The sequence below is a fragment of the Mchenga conophoros genome, linkage group LG19, assembly GCF_057382185.1.
Source record: "Mchenga conophoros isolate Kocher_MC1m ecotype Shallow Benthic linkage group LG19, M_conophoros_male_GT1.1, whole genome shotgun sequence".
NCBI classification, from domain to species: domain Eukaryota; kingdom Metazoa; phylum Chordata; class Actinopteri; order Cichliformes; family Cichlidae; genus Mchenga; species Mchenga conophoros.
The window spans coordinates 29940071-29957515 of NC_140544.1; the positions used below are offsets into that span (position 1 = coordinate 29940071).

A 17445-nucleotide genomic window follows, 5' to 3' on the forward strand; every position below is an offset into this window, starting at 1 on the left:
TTGAAAAATAGTTAGACTTTTCAACAGGAATTACTCTGGGAATTACTCATTTTACTAAGACATTTTACTAGTAAATTGTCCCTGTTGAAAAGTAGTTAGACTTTTCAACAGGGACAATTTACTAGTAAAATGAGTAATTCCCAGACTTGACAAAGAAATGTCATCATCAGACTAAGTTTCAGAGCTTCCCTCCTAACACATGCAAGGTAAGTTCTCTTACTTTAAGTTAGGTAGAGTGCATGAATGCAGGTTTATAATCAGCTTTTCACATCATATGTATATATGAGTAAAACTACATAGTGAATAAAGCAGAGCTTCACTATAGATTTCTCTCAATTTCTTTCCTGTCTGTGGATGCTTTTCTTGCTCTAGTGTCATCCTCCTGTGGAAAACATGATGACAAAGACATGCATTTTCATTCAACTGCTGCTCTTCCTTTCTCCTGTTTGTGGGGAATTGAAAGTTGCATATGACTCCCCTTCTATCATCATGACATGGAGAGATGCACAGGCATACTGCAGGCACAAGTACACTGATTTGGTCACTGTCAGAAACGAGCAAGAAAATGAACGTTTTATTCAGCACGGCTGGATCGGATTATACCGAGAAGATGCAGCAAGTCCATGGAAATGGTCCCAAGATGATGAGATAGCCACCTTCACCATGTGGGAACATATAACTGGTAAGGAACATGTAACTGAATTATATTTGTATAACTGTATTACAGTATTTCTGTTAGGCTAACATTTATTTGTTTTAAAGTTCAAATCTATTATATCTATTGTATCTATTATATCTTGCCTATACTATTATCTACAGTACATTTATGAAACATGCTGAGGCCTTTTTGATGCAAACAATAAAAGATGAATATCTGAGCGCATACAGATGCAACATCTCAGATGCAATTTGGTCTTCAAACCTTCTCTGAAAACTTCTCAGTGCATTCTCACTACTTTACTTCTCCTTGTTCTTGCAGAAGCAAATGCACAGGGAAACTGTGTTTTTAAGAGAATTGGAAAATGGGTAGCCAGAGATTGTGGATTGGAGCGACATTTCACATGTTATACTGACCCTTTGGTTCTGGTGAAGGAGAATAAGACGTGGGAGGAGGCATTGGATCACTGCAGGTCTCTGGATAGAGTCAACACAAATAATCCAACCTTTTCAGACTGGAACCACCGCTACGACCTGGTCACGCTGATCTCTCCATTTGAACATACTTATGCACGAGAGAGAGCACAAGAGGCTACCACTGATGAGGTTGGCCAGTTTCCTACATTGTATTTGTATTGAGAAACTCTTTATTTGTTACAAGTTTTTGTATGTGGACCTCTCTGTTTAATGTTGGCAGGTGTGGACAGGCCTGTGTAACCTGGCTGGTAAGTGGTTGTGGGTGAGTGGAGAGCAGATGCAATATGAAAATATTCCAAGCTGCCCATCTCACAGCTTTTGTGGCGTCCTTGAGAAGAACGGTACTGCATCCTTCAGCATGAGAAACTGCCAGCTGAGAAGGAACTTCTTCTGCTACAAGAAGCCCTAAATGCACTCAAGGCTACACTTACTTAAGTACTGTACTTCAGTATAAACGTGAAGCAATTTTATTTAAATTGCACTTATGTACATGAAAATACGCTATTGCTCAAAATATGAAATGTGGTCAAGAAGGTGAAACAATGTTTATAATAGTTTATAAGTAATAGTTTATAATACAAGAACCAGAATGTAAACTATGGTTTGAATAGATGTTTCATTGATTTAAGATATTCCAGGACTCTAGTCTACTGGGGATTAAGAAATTTGCAAACCGATGTATCCCAACCTTTCTAGTTAGTTTCATTTTACTTTAAATAAAAGCGTTTATTTCTTAAAAAAAAACAAAAAAAAACGCAGGGCTTTTTTTTTTAGCTCATTCACAATTTGGTCATAAAAACATACTTGTACAAAAAAACAATAGGGCGTTTTGTTGTTGTTTTCTTTAAGTACAGTCTCAACTTTATGGAAACCCATCCAACTAAAACTGGAAATCACACCAAAAGTATTCACTCATGTGATGCTGTGCAGAGTTTGCATTCTGTTATCTGCATATGGAAATGTTAAGGTCACTAAAGGAAAGAAACAGATGTTTACCAGATATAGTCTTGTGTCTGCCAGTAAGGCATAGCGATATTTGAATAGATTTGAATAATGGGATTTACATTCAAAATGTGTTTGAATGTTTGTTCTATAGCAAACCATAAAGTGATCATGAAGTGTCATACCTGTGCTCAGCACTTTCCACACATTTATGTCAATGTGAACTCAAATTAAACAGAACTATTACTGAAACATGATTTCAAATGGTGTCACTATAGACATTAAGCTGATGGCAGCCTAAGGATTACTCACAATTTACCCCGAGTACAGTCACAGGGAAATTTTACTGGTATTTTGTGTTACCTACATTAGAACAGCTAACAACAGTCTGCTCTGCTGTCCCCTCACCGTCTGCCTTTTTTCTCCATTGGCTTATCTCTTCATGTTTTATTTGTTTGTCCTTTCTTAGCTTTCATGCCCCCACAGAGGATGATGAGTTAAGTTTTTGTGTGAGTGTTACTCGTTGTCAGTATTACTCTTTTCTTGATGCAACACACCTCAAATTCCGGCCCTGTGTATCTTGTCAGTATTGGCAGATCTCCTGTCCACCCAAAACAGAAGAGGTGGAAAAACTGGATAGCCAGTGAAAAGCTGAAATGATAAGTGAGTAATTGAATCTGCCCGTATTACAGTATAAATCCATATGTCAGTTTTAAGTGTAACTGAAAACCCATTTGTTTTGTTTCGATCCCAAGATGTTGCTGCCCCTCACTGAGGAGCATCCAAAGATCCTGTCAGACAAGCAGGCAGAGATGATTTTTGTTTTTAATCTTGTTCCTTTTTCTCCTCTGTCTCCGGGATAGTTGATATATGGAGGGAGTTTCACCCCTCTAAAAAAGACTATACACACTATTCCCCCCCCCCCCCCCCCCCCCCACAATAGTTATGCTAGAATCGATTACTTCTTCATGAATAATAATGATTTAAATAGGGTAAAAGAGTGTGAAATTCAACAAGCAGATGTATCTGACCACTGTGCAATCCACCTTATAGTTAATTTGAAAGGACAGGAGAAAAATACATTATGGAGGCTAAATGTGGGAATATTAAATAATAAAAACTGAAAAAGCATTAAATATGTAGTCTTTAAAAACTGGAATTAGAAGAAATGTAGAGTGGGATTTTCACGGCACATTCCGCACCACATCTCTGTGCGTTCATCATTTGTTTGAAGCCAGCTCACCTCCTGCAACTACTTTTCCGAGAATACGTGCTTCTTTTGTGGTTCGGACTCCTTCTGACATTTCTTTGGAGGTGGAGGAACACCAAAGTAATTGCTTAAAGGAGCTTCTTCGACATCTTTAAGAGTTCTAAACTTTAAGAGTCTGTCCTCCTCCAGAAAATCTTATGTATGCAAACACGCGTTGCAACTTCATATCTTGTGCCCGTTTTTTTTTTTTTTTTTGACAGCGAATGCGCACCTGCGGACCACTTATGTGCAGCCCCGGTTATATAGCTCGTCATATTGCAGCCACAGAAATTCTTTTGTCCATGAAACCGTAAAGCTGCACTTTCTTTTTGCCTCATAGTCTGATTTCTCATAACTTTTCCGTTTTGTGGTAAGCTTTTCTTTGGCTGTCACTTCTTCACCCTGACCTGTCTTATTTGGCTCAGCAGAACTGAAATGCTTTTACACACACACACACATAACGCTCAGCGATTCTCTGCGCGATCAACCTCTCATATGTTTAAGCTGCGGGAGATTTCACTTGTCATGTTTGCATAGTAAGCTAACGATTGATAAGACGATGTCAGAGGAATTGGTGCACAAATTATCATCACTCACCAATCAGTGCTGTCGCTCTCTAGCGATTTTGCAAGCCCTGTATCTGATTGAGGAATCACTCATCTTTGGAAAAGAGTTTATTACAGAGAAATGGCTCTTTCCAAAATAAAAGCTATACTATACGCTTCTTCTGGGCTATATTCTCAGCAGCATATTGTAGCGGGTCAGGGCTGTTCGGGGTTCTGTTTGTACAGTTATGTTTTGTTTATGTTGCCATAGTGATGGGTGATGCCCTCTCGCTGCGACGGTGTGTCCTTCCGGGGTCAGAGGGCGCCCTGTGTGTTGTTGTTGTTGCTGTGCGGTTGCCGCGCTGAGCAGTTAGCTAGCGGCAGTGTTCTTCTGCAGATGTCAATAAACGGCTGTGCTCCCTGGCTAGCTCACGGGAAGCAAGACCAAACGACACCTCCGTCTCCTCGTTGTCTGAGCTCGCCACATTGGTGTCAGAAGTGGGATGATGGTGGCACCCCATGTTCTGACCCGAGTGACTTTTCCCCCGCCGGTCGTGCCCGGCCGGTGCGCCAAAAGAAGGCACCTGGACATTTGCAAAGTGGAAGCAAAAAACAAGCGCAAATTCAAACGCGATTTCAATATGTCACATATTGACAGTGGCTCACCGATGCCAATGACATAATTACCCAGCTACATTTCCGAAAGAATGCAGAAGCATTGACATATATTTTTCCTTCCTACAATAGCCCGACGGGCAGGGCAGAGATAGATTTTGGTAGTACGACTGGAAAAATCGCTAGCCCCGGGACGTCGGGCTAGCGATTTTGCAAGCCCTGTGTTACAGGCATGGCCCTTTAAGGATGAAGCCTGATGGGAAATGTATTCGGGATGTGTGTAGCGGGACTGCCTGGTGTGTGTGTGAAGAGAGAGAGCGGAGAAGGGGAAAAAGTAACGGTTAGCTACAGAAGAGACGAAAAGAAAATAAATAAAAGGAATATAATAACTCCCTCGACAGCCAGAGTTGTGTCGGCGATGCTCGCTGTGAGTAAACTGTTTCAGCCCACTGTACGCGGTGTTCCTGCCTTAGAGAAGAAATAAAGTTCGGTGAAGCAGTTTCCTACGCCTCCTTCGATCTTTTTGCTAGCGGAGTTGACCTGTATAGTAAGCTGTTGCCGGCTACGAGTCAGTTACGGAACCTTCAAGTAACTGCCAGAGGTTTTCTTACTACGGTTCGGGCCCGCGGATCTGGCGCGGTAACACCTGTATCTGATTGAGGAATCACTCATCTTTGGAAAAGAGAGTTTATTACAGAGAAATGGCTCTTTCCAAAATAAAAGCTATACTATACGCTTCTTCTGGGCTATATTCTCAGCAGCATATTGTAGCGGGTCAGGGCTGTTCGGGGTTCTGTTTGTACAGTTATCTTTTGTTTATGTTGCCATAGTGACGGGTGACGCCCTCTCGCTGCGACGGTGTGTCCTTCCGGGGTCAGAGGGCGCCTTGTGTGTTGTTGTTGTTGCTGTGCGGTTGGCGCGCTGAGCAGTTAGCTAGCGGCAGTGTTCTTCTGCAGATGTCAATAAACGGCTGTGCTCCCTGGCTAGCTCACGGGAAGCAAGACCAAACGACACCTCCGTCTCCTCGTTGTCTGAGCTCGCCACATTGGTGTCAGAAGTGGGATGATGGTGGCACCCCATGTTCTGACCCGAGTGACCCCGGCCGGTGCGCCAAAAGAAGGCACCTGGACATTTGCAGGACTTTGTGTGGGGTAATGGGGTCGTCGGGGACGACTGACCCCTTAGGTGGGGGCTATGTAGCGGGTCAAGGCTGTTCGGGGTTCTGTTTGTACAGTTATGTTTTGTTTATGTTGCCATAGTGACAGGTGACGCCTTCTCGCTGAGACGGTGTGTCCTTCCGGGGTCAGAGGGCGCTCTGTGTGTTGTTGTTGCTGTGCGGTTGCCGCGCTGAGCAGTTAGCTAGCGGCAGTGTTCTTCTGCAGATGTCAATAAACGGCTGTGCTCCCTGGCTAGCTCACGGGAAGCAAGACCAAACGACACCTCCGTCTCCTCCTTGTCTGAGCTCGCCACAATATTAAACATATCAGGTCCCCATAAGGAGAATCATGTGCTAACGGCTGTCTAAATGACTCGGGTAAAGTTTGTAGCATGCTTGTTGTTTTTGTCTGCTTCCACTTGTCTTTGCACTAGGATGATGTCGGTGTAAATGTGCAGTCATATTCGTTGTGTTCCCACTAGTGCTGTCAGCGTTAATCTCGTTGAAATGACGTTAACGCCACAACACGGCAAATGTCAATGTCAATACATTTTTCAAAAAATACCTCTCTGTGAAAAATGGGCTTAAAAACATAAACAACAACATAAACAACTGTGGGATACTGTTTGTCCGTGATTTCATTCCCCCCCTGCAATGGCTCTGCGCCCCACACTTTGGGAAGATCTGCATTAAAGCATCATAGTCAAGGGAACAGAGGAAAGAGGCACATAAACTCTGACTGTCTTGCACTGCCCTCTGCTGGGAACAAGTGAAAACACTTTTACTGACGGTTGGATCAACATCCTGAGTTTGGTGCCAAACGCATCATTAAATACAGAACAAGATCATCGAGTGAGGGCACACTGGCAACAACCACCTAGCATTACATTTTCTGCTTTCAATCGGTTGCACAGCACAGCTCTCTTCATGATGCTAATATGTATTCATATAGAGATAATAGCTTTATTTTATAGTATAAAAAATAAAATCATTACTGTTTAAGACAATATTAACATTTTATTGAGCAGAATGAAGTATAGGGTGAAGAAAAGCCAGAGTGTAATATCTCCATATAAAATGTTTAATTTGAAACAGGACAGAACAATTATATTAAAAATTAAAAATAACAGCTGCTGTTGTGAAGCAGAGGCTCCGCTGGTGGGCTTTGGAGGTGACGAGGATCTTTGACTTGTTCCTGACCAGGAGTGGGCATTCCACCCTTTTCCTGCTGAGGACCGCTCCGGGTTACACCTCAGACCGTCAAATATATGAATGTTATTAGATGGATTTTAATTGTGTTCTTATGTAACTGCCATAAATTTTCAACAATGGCTTTAAAAAGAGGTAAGGAGGATGGCACACACATCTTCTTGATAAAAGAGTGAATCAAATCCACCATTAAAATTACAACCAGTAGTTGATATCAGTCACATGCATATCTGGCAAGACACTTTGCTGTGTCGACACAACTCACTGCTGATTAATTCTTAATCACTGAATTCCAGTTCAAACTTTTATCAGTGACAAAAGTGAATCAAAAATAAAAGTAAAGTAATCTCTGGTGTAACCTTTAATTTGATGATACACAAGATCGTAATATGCTGACTTTCTATAAGAAATCAAGGAATGTGCTGAAAGTCTAGTCAATTCTATAGTGCTGCATAATCAATGATCAGTCATTTAAAATAATTATCATACATGATTAGATTTAAAGGCTATTTGTGTGCCTTGAAACTTCTTCTGTAAACTCAGTGCTCTGCGCTTTTTAAGATTTAACAGTCAGCTGCACTTGAAAGATTTTAAGTGTGACATACAGAAAATGGGATGAATCTTCATGGAAACAGGACGTTTATGGTGAGATAGTGCAAGAGTTCTAGTGACCTTGACAAAGTTCCCTGAGTTAAAATAAGGCACTACTGCTGAGCTGAATGATAAATTCCTTTTTAGTTAAATTTTAGTTAGAATTTTTTAAAGGAAGAAGTCAAAATATCTTTGCATAAACGAAATGTACTTTCTACAGATAAGATGTAGTAAGTCCAAAAGAAATGAAGCCCACGTTCAGCACTGGTTAGTACATTATGTTCATGTAAAAATGAATTGTTGGCATGTGCCATGAATTCAAACGTGCGCTAAGTTTTCTCTCCTCCCTGAGCAACATCTGCAGTTTGGTTGCTGTTTGGTTTGCTCTTGTGCACCTAACACTGCATCCACCAACTCTTCATGCACCACTGACAGTTACATTGTGAGTTTGAGTTTCTTCTTCATGTTTCTTTAATAAACTTTTTCTTAATTAGCATTTCTATCTGCACCTGTCTTGCTGCCATGGCTGTGTGGCCTAGTTTTGATAAAATCCTAGGCCATTTTCATGGTGCAAGGATCCTTCTTCTGTGCTGTATAATTATAATAAAATACAATGATCATACATAGTCCACTTTGGGTACAGCACAGTGCAGCGGTCCCTGTTCTGCAGGTACTCTGGTTTAGATCAGCAGAGTGTGAAGGGTTGTTTCTCTCTTTATGTCAGTTATGGACTGGAAACTTGTGAAGGGTGTACATTGATTGTATCAAATTCATTTAATAACAGTCTCTCTTTTTTGCCTTTGCCATGACTTCAGAGCAACTTGCCAAGTTTTTTAGCAAAATCAGATTTAGTTCACAGATGTTTTCTGTGCTGCCTACAAATTCCAATGAACCTAACCATCCATATTTATGTTTCCACATTTGTCCTTATTTATTTAGAAAAATAACAGAAATACACGATTAAAAGACACAAGAACAAGCATATCAAACAATTACCATAGCAAAAAAAGTAGATCCACATAAAAAACATATGGTATACGTGTTACAGTTTAATGTCAACTTGTCTATTGCATAGCATTTACTCTATATGCTTTTATTTCCAAAATAATGTTAATTGTTATTATAATAGTTTTTTTCTTGATACTAACCAGGCTGGCTTTAGGTTTAGTGGAATTTCTTTTAATAACAAATAATTTTCACACAGACCTCTAAAGTAATTAGAATGTTAACTGCACTGTTGTAGACTCTGAATATGAAAAATAACCCAAAAACTGATAAAATATTTCTTGTTAAAAATGCTTTTTTAGCATCATATCAGGAGTGAGAAGAGTTTTTCTTATTTACATTTCACACATCCAGTGCAACTTGAAGTCACAATTTCCATCATAGCGGGTCTTCCAGGGATTAAAGGCGGAGTGAACTGCAACCCCACAATGTTCTCCAAAATTTCCAAAATTGTTTGGTTCTCCATCCATCCAGTACCTAAGAAAATTGCATCATGTATTGTTAACTTCAAACCACACACTACCGGTCAAAAGTTTTAAAACACCCAATATTTTCAGTTATTTATTGCAATTCAAGTCATTCAAGTCCAATGAATAGCTTGGATTGGTACAAAGGTTCACATCAGGTGAACTGTCGGAGGTAAAAAAAAGAAAAAAAGGTTACCCAATGTACATTTTAGAATTATACAGAAAGGCCTTTATCAGGGAACCCAAAACAGAGGTTGATGAAGCCTTGGAAGCTGGTGCTACTAATTCCTACAGGTGTTCCAACTTTTCTGGATTACTTACAACCACCTCTGTCTGCATAAAAGCAGTGTTGGATCACATTGTGGTATCATTACCTCGTGAGCATCAGTTGAACAGTACTGTATTGGAGAAATTAGTGTGTTGCTCCAAAAATGGTGAGAAAAGGGCAATTAACAATGGAAGAGAAACAGATCGTCATAACATTTAAAAATGTAGGTCTTTCCCAACGAGAAACTGCAAAGAAAGTCAAGGTGTCAGTGAGTACAGTTTGCTTCACCATCAAAAGGCAAGAAACTGAGGAAAACTCTGACAGGAAGAGGTCTGGCAGACTCAAAGCCACAACTGAATCAGAGGACATGTTTCTCAGAGTTAACAGCTTGTGTGATAGGCTTATTTATACTATGCTTTCATTTCAGAGTGCAATGACACATGAAACTGTATAATTTTCAATAAAAAAATGGCTGCTACGGCAGTCATGTGGTGTTTGTGAAGGAAGGACCCAAAATGCAGGCAAAGGCTGTGATGCGAGTGATCGTTTATTTACAGTGATGGCAAAGTGACAAAAACAGGAAAAATGGAACGGGGGGCTCCAAAACCTAAACTGGGAAAACTAACCTCATACAAACCCAAACTGAAACACAAAACGTTAAACACTGGGATACCTGGAAGCATGAGGAGACAAAAGGCACGGGAACATGGGGCGAGACAGGCAGGGATGACAAGGAGAATGTTGAGCAGAGACATGCTGAGAAACAGCAACTAACGCAGACGGACCGACAACGAGCAAAGGCAACCTCACACCATAAGTACACACACAGAGGAACAACAAGGAATGGCAAACAGGAGGCACAGCTGATCCTAATTAACATGAGGAGACAAGAGACACAGACCCTAAAAGTAAAACCGGAACCCACAGGCTGGACTACAGACACAGACATAGGGACATGACACAGACTCAGGGAAATGAAACAGAGCACAGATGGAGCACACTGACAGATAACTAGGCACACAGCAAAGGAAGCACAGGAAGAAAACCTCTCAACTAGAATGCATAAAAAACATCAAATCGTCAGATAATAACCATAAGAAGAAGAATAACAACATGGTGCTGGGTCACCAACCCAGTACCATGACATGGTCTAAAGCTTTTGATTGATAATATATATAATATAATTAATTTATTTAACATAAAAGTATGAAGAAATGATTGGTGCTGTTCTCACCTTTGTTGCACCTCTGTGACATTATTAATCCATGTCCAGTTCCCCTCGTTCTCCATGTCAGTGAGTCCAATCCAGAATCCATTCTCCCACTTACTATTACTGGTTTTCATATTTTGGATTATGTGACTCACATATTTCTAAAGAAAAAAAGAAAAAAAGAATCAGTTAACACCTAAAATAAAGTTTTCAAATGACCTAATTATAACAACCAATATAGAAATTAACTCATTTTCAGGGCACGACCTTGACCTGTACAGTGCCAGTTTGTGGCTACATTACATTCACCTGCTCTACTGTTTTTGAGCAGTTCGAGTCTGTGTGATTTGATCAGGTGGAAAAACTTTGTAATGACATAAAGACATCATCTTGTCCAAATGATGTTGTTCCAACACATTTCTTAAAAAAGATTCTCAAGGTGGTCAGTTTTAATAGCAGTCTTAACTCAGGTGTTGTGCAGCCTGTGATTAAAGAAACTAATCTCGATTCCTCTGTTCTTGCAAGCTTCAGGCCTCTTTCAAAGCTTCCCTTTCTGTCAATAATTTTAGAAAATAATGTATTTTTTCAGCTGCAATTTCTATACAGTCACCCTGTTCTCGAGAGGTTTCAGTGCCTAAATTGCCTAAATTTGCCTCTCCACATCAGACAGGCTCCTACCCTCAATCTTTTTAAATGCTATCTTAAAACACAGCTCTACTCATTGGCTTTTAATGCTGCATGAGAGTTATTTACTTATTTATTTGTTATTTGGCATTGATGTTAATTGATATTCATTATTTTATTGTGTAATTTGTATGTTTGTACAGCACTTTGGTCAACACCACTGTTGTAATTAAATGTGCTATATAAATAAATAAACTAAACTACATAACATTTTTTAATTTTTCCATCACCTGTACCTTATGTTTATTAACAGGAAGCAGATTATAGCATGTTGACATGACTGTTTGCTGTTTTTTGCTAATTGTTTACTTGATTTTTTAATAACATATATTTCTCTTTAAATTTATTTGTTGACTGCATGTAGTTTGAGTTTTGGATGTCTATTCTGTTAAAAGGTGACCCAGAAAGAACAGCTGGTTCTTGGGTAATAACATCTAAATGAAGATAAACATACTCGATATGAACTTTATAATCAGCTCTACGATTAGCAGAATTTAAATCCATGTTAATCACTCTCTGTGGTCTCTTAGGCATGTAGACTTTCTGTCTATCTCACCTATTTTTTACAGTCATCCTTGTTTGTTTTCAACCCACCTGCTCTTCCTGGTTATCGATCACAACCAGGTCAGAGCCACGACTAACACAGTCCTCTCTGCTCTCATGCCAGTTCTTTTTGACAGTAGAGGACTCGGTGTAGGAGAAGAAATAGCAGGACGAGTTGAAAAGAGCCCAACCAGGGAGGCATCCGCCACAAGATCCCTCTGAGAGAAACAAAGAGTTATCGTCTTTTCCAGTTAACACATTTCAGGAAAACATAAATAAGGATAAAAGTTTCTCACCTAAAGCTGATACATTGGACTTCAGGTTTGCCTTCTCCACTTGCAGTGCTTGCATCTGTTTCTGATAACCATCATTGACGGTCTTCAGCTGCTCAATTTTCACCTTTACTTCTTTGTGGTTGTTGATCGCGCTCTCTAACGCCTTCTTGGCCTCCTCTTCAGCTTCGATCACATCGCTGTGGTTGCTTCGGAGATAGTCGAGCTCATTGAAGAGCTGTGTTACAGCTGGGTTGGAAATGTGCAAGGAGCCCTCTTTGACTTTGGCACCTGAAAATGTTTGTGTCAAAATATCAATAGTTGAATCACATTTCAAAGTACTGGAAAATAATCTTGACACAGTTTTATTTAGAAGGAACTAAAATAGTTTTTTAATCAACAAACTAGAACATTTTCTATTTAAAAGATGTGTTACTGCTTGTGTTAACATGATTACTCTAAAATCTTATAGTGAAAGTGTGTTATCAGCAGTTTATCAGTAAGTTTCCAAATTAAAAAAAGTGGGAAACGAAACTTAATGTGAATTTTCACACTCACAGTTAACTCCAATAACAACAGCCGTTATCAACAGCACAGCGTTCAGCAATCCAAGGAACGGTATAATCGGTGGGTACTTTGTTGATCCACCTTTAGTAAATAAACATAAAAATATTGTAATGTTTCAATGTTTGGCAGAAAACACAATTGACTTACATTTTCCTTCTTAGCTTCTTCTGCTTTGTAGGCATGCTTGAACAAGTGAACTGTATTTCCTCACAGCTGCAATGAGTTTGCGGTCAAGCCACAAACCAGCTACATTAGAAAACACATCTTATTTACTGTAGCTATATTTAGGTTTATCTGACCTCATACAAATACAACTTCATATGCAAGCATCCTACAAAAGCACACAGGTTTAGCAAATATTTAAGAATGATTTCAACTAATGTTCTTCCACTAAAATAGGCAACACTGACTTCAGGAAACTACCTGGAAAAAAAAGATGAAATGGAAAGAAAAGAGGAGAAAAAGTGATGGCTAAACGAGTCATTGTGGAAGAAACTCGTACCTTGCCTAAATATACCATTGGACGGTGTGTCATTGTTCTCGTTTGGCCTTCTCTGTGGATTATCCATGACTGCAGTGTTGGTTGTAATGCCTACTGATCTGTCTGACTTCTCTTTTATAGCCTCAAAAAACTGACTTTGAATACGTAATGCTTGCTGTGGGTGTATCAGTTCTGCCTTGAATTCTGGGCCATTGACATCTGTTCGTGTTTCTGTGAAAACCAGTAATTTGATTTAGGATGGAGGTCGGCAGCCACATGTGGCTCTTTCGTCCTCAGCTGTGGCTCCCTCAAGTTTTGGGCGGAAAAAATAAAAGTAAGAAAAATTTGCATGTTACAGGGATAGCCTGCTTTAAGAAAACAGTCTGATGGTAATGTATTCCGTGCCACAGGTTGAATGTTGTGGGGAAAACAGAGACGGCCTCTCTGTGCACAAGTGAGTGCGAGTTACATCTGCAGCACGAAGTTTAAAGAGTGAGAAAAGTATGTTTATAGTTGGAGCTACTGCAGCCAAAAGAGTCTAACCGGCCCAGTTGTGAGTGGTTGTTGATCGCGCTCTCTAACGCCTTCTTGGCCTCCTCTTCAGCTTCGATCACATCGCTGTGGTTGCTTCGGAGATAGTCGAGCTCATTGAAGAGCTGTGTTACAGCTGGGTTGGAAATGTGCAAGGAGCCCTCTTTGACTTTGGCACCTAAACAGGGAAACATTGCATTTTATATTAGATTAGATTATGTAAGGCATGTAAAGATCAACTAAATGTTGGATATTATAGCAAAACTGTTTTAAAATGATTGTCATGTTGAAATGGATGGGGTCAAATTACATTTCTAAGTATTTTGCAATCAAGAAAAAAAAAGGTATCAGTTCTCCTTATGGGATTACTCAGGGTCGACGTGCATTGTGAAATTCTACACAATAGAGAAAATAAAATTGTAAGGTCACACAAACTCTAATACTCACAGTTAATCCCAAGAACAACAGCGACTATCAGCAGAACTGCATTCAAGAGTCCCAGACACAGAATAACCCACTGGTTAAATCCATCTCCACCTATAATACAGGGTCACACATACATTTTAAAAAGACAAAATGTGTCTGAATTCAGACAATATTGCTTTTTGGGAGGAAAGGTTTTAGATAAATAAAACAATCTGAATTCATTTTTAATCAGGTTGTTGTTGACAGCAGCCGACAGCTCAAGGGTGCAGCAAATAAATGAAAAACCAGAAATTCGGATGACGTAACTCAGAAGGTATTTTAGCTCATTTTGAGTTGCACACTTTTAAATATATAAAATGTCATATTTGATGATCATGATGATGAACCTGAACTACTTTCCTTGTTTCTTATTAGTAAGGATTCTTCAATCATGAAAATCTAAACACTGATAAATTCAACAGAAAGTATAATAGAAGGCAACATATAATTTTAAGACCATACCGTTTCTAAATATTTTATAGTTGTTGAAGGAAACTGATCCTGTCTTCCTCTGTGTCTCCATTGCACTGCTGCAGGTTTTGTGCACTGCTCTGCTTTCTTTTGCCTTAAATACACGTGTGGGCATGTCCCATAGTCTCATTTCCTCGGTGTCCTATGAAGCTTTTATTAGTTTATTTTTTCATAGCCTAGAAAGAAAATCCAAATGTGATACAAGATCAACCAAACCAGTTCTGTTTGTACGATGACATAGTTTGCACTGTAAAAAAAAAATTGAAACTCTAACCCTTGAAGCTCAGTTTTTGTTTTTTGTTTTTTTTTTTTGCACAGAGCAACTATTAATAAAAAATTAAATGTGTATGTGTGTGTGATCTATTTATTATTATTTGATGTTTTTAGTTAAAAACTGTTGTCAGCTTACCTGGAAACCCTTTAATTAGAAAGAATGTGCAAATACTTACCAGTTGGTCCAATAGTGGTGCTTGCAGATTTGCCATGCTGTCAGATACAGTTTCAATAGCAACCTGTGTTCAAGAAAAAAGGTTTGCTGCTGCAAAAGCACAGAAACCATAGCAGAAGCAGAAAAAAACACTGTAGAAGCTCTTCATGAGCTTCTACAGTGACACATTCAGTTAGAACACACATTACCTTGTACCTTTTTTCTCCCTCACAACACGGATGAATCCTCCTCTTCTTTTAAGCATGTCTTAGTGTAATCCTTGGTGTTTCCATTTCTGTCACTTCTGCAGCTCTTTCATAATGTCTCCCAAAATCACTTATGGTGTGGTGTTTAAGTTGCAATGCATTTCACCTCTCAGGCCCATCATATAAATCATTCTTTTGGCATTTAACAATTACTTAAAGAGGTCATGTTTCACTTGTAAAGTATGGATATGGGTACGTTTGCACATGACGAGTTTATCTCTTACAAGTTGGGAGGAGACTAAAGAAGTCACACAAACTTTTGAGGTGGAGGCACAGCGACCGTTTACAAATAGGATTACAAATGTAAGCAGTGTTTTCTACAGCCTTCATTCTCCAGCTTCGGACTTACTTACCTCGTTTGAGGTGAGTCGTACAAACCCGGTTTTCTGCGCTGTCATCTATCGTCCCCCGAAATACAATAAGAACTTCATAAGTGATTTCTCTGATATTTTTTTTAGCTGGGATTATACCCAACTATGATAGTGTTCTTATTGTTGGAGATTTCAATATACATGTATGTTGTCCTGATAAGCCACTGGTAAAGGACTTTTTAAGCCTTATTGACTCTTTTAGCCTGGTACAGTCTGTACGTGGCCCTACACATGAGCACGGACACACACTGGACCTTGTTCTGTCATATGGTCTGCCTGTCACTGACTTGGAGATTTGTGACTGTGCACTCTCAGATCATATGCCTGTGTTATTCAATGTTGGTTTTACACATACTGTAGTTAAATCTGGTGCTGCTACTCGGAGCTGTGGGGTTATTAACCCCGCCACTGCCACGCAGTTTTCTGCTGCTTTTAATCAGCTCGGTGGCCCTTCTGACTTGGTCTCCTCTGACACAGAAGAGCTTAATTCCTGGTTTTATTCTTGCTGTCAAACCGTCTTGGACTCTGTGGCTCCTTTAAAAACCAGGCAGCCCAAGGCCAAACCTGAGCCTTGGTTTAATGAGAGCAGTCGTGCTGTTAAGAGGGAATGTCGTCGAGCAGAACGGAGGTGGAAAAAGGATAAACTGCATGTATCATTTCAAATTCTCAAAGACTGCTGGCATCGCTACCAGAACACTGTTAAAGAGGCAAAAAGGGAATATTTTGCAAATATTATTTCTTCCAACTGTCATAACCCACGTGTGTTATTTAGGACCATTGACACTGTTCTTAATACTCCATTGAATGTCTGTTTGGAAGTTTCTCCTGAGATTTGAACTGATTTTCTGAACGTTTTTATTTAAGGTCATCACCAGCAGGGCTCTTATCACAGCTCCTGACTCTGACCCCTCAGTCTCTGTCCCTTACGCTGTTGTTTTCACTCAGTTTGAGCTTGTGACGCTCTCCACTTTAGAGGATGTGGTTCGCCATATTAAGCCCACAGGTTCCACTCGGGATCCTGTCCCTCCACAATTCTTTAAAGAAATTTTTCCTAGTATACAACAGTATGTCCTTGACATTATTAAAAGCAGTCTGTCTTCTGGTATGGTTCCTGCAAATTTCAAACATGCAGTAGTGCAGCCACTGCTTAAGAAACCTGGCCTTGATCACACAGTTTTAGCGAACTATAGGCCTATTTCCAAGCTGCCTTTAGTCTCCAAGGTTTTAGAGAAAATTGTTTTTAGTCAACTGAAAGATTTTCTAGATGAAAATGGAATCTTTGAGGTTTTTCAGTCAGGTTTTAAAACCCTTCATAGCACAGAATCTGCATTATTAAGGGTTTTTAATAACATCCTTCTGGCATGTGATTCTGGTAACCATGTTGTTCTGGTCTTGCTTGACCTAACTGCTGCCACTGACACAGTAGACCACAATATTTTAATTTCTCAATTAAATGATGTAGTGGGTATTGGTGGCACTGGACTTAATTGGTTTAGGTCTTATCTGTCAGATTGGTGCAGGGATAGCTCAGTAGGTAGAGTGGTTGCCCCATGATCGGAAGGTCGGGGGTTCGACTCCACTGAACAGCTACCCTGAGGCACCCGAGCAAGGTACCGTCCCTACACACTGCTCCCCGGGCTCCCCCTGCATTGGTGGCTGCCCACTGCTTCACTGGGTGAATGGGTTAAATGCAGAGGAGTAATTTCCCTACGGGGACTAACACATACACATTATTATTATTATTATTATTGTGGCTCAAGAGTTGGAAGTTCGTCATGTAATTGGACGGTTGCCAGTTCGAGCCCCGGCTCGGGGCACTTCACCCAATGCCTACTGGTGGTGGTCAGAGGGCCCGGTGGCGCCAGTGTTCGGCAGCCTCGCCTCCGTCTGTGGCTACAATGTAGCTGCCATCACCAGTGTGTGAATGGGTGGATGACTGATTGTGTTCTCAGGGACTAGAAAAGCGCTACACAAAT

General features: G+C 40.1%; 2 protein-coding genes and 1 long non-coding RNA gene across 4 annotated transcripts; 1 reads left to right on the forward strand and 2 right to left on the reverse strand.

The window, feature by feature from the left end:
* Window positions 1–489: 489 nt before the first annotated feature.
* On the forward strand, window positions 490–1543 carry LOC146552588 (putative C-type lectin domain family 20 member A). Its single transcript, XM_085256735.1, has 3 exons — window positions 490–682; window positions 983–1263; window positions 1355–1543. Exons 1-3 carry the CDS (start codon window positions 490–492, stop codon window positions 1541–1543), a joined length of 663 nt encoding a protein of 220 aa, XP_085112861.1.
* A 6292-nt stretch (window positions 1544–7835) lies between these two features.
* Window positions 7836–13058, reverse strand: LOC146552589 (hepatic lectin-like). Of its 2 annotated transcripts, none has more exons than XM_085257958.1 (6): window positions 12975–13041; window positions 12449–12538; window positions 11915–12181; window positions 11670–11836; window positions 10416–10552; window positions 7836–8923 (listed from the first exon to the last, which is right to left on the reverse strand). In XM_085257958.1, exons 1-6 carry the CDS (start codon window positions 13024–13026, stop codon window positions 8782–8784), a joined length of 855 nt encoding a protein of 284 aa, XP_085114084.1. In that variant the 5' UTR covers window positions 13027–13041; the 3' UTR covers window positions 7836–8781. The 2 variants fall into 2 exon arrangements, with proteins under 2 accessions (XP_085114084.1, XP_085114083.1); XM_085257957.1 differs by having other exon boundaries at window positions 7838–8923; window positions 12960–13058.
* Window positions 13059–14400: 1342 nt separating this feature from the next.
* Window positions 14401–15266, reverse strand: LOC146552590 (uncharacterized). The gene is made up of 3 exons (XR_014890023.1): window positions 15042–15266; window positions 14855–14917; window positions 14401–14581 (listed from the first exon to the last, which is right to left on the reverse strand). It is a non-coding gene; the product is annotated as an uncharacterized LOC146552590 (long non-coding RNA).
* Between the last annotated feature and the right edge of the window lie 2179 nt (window positions 15267–17445).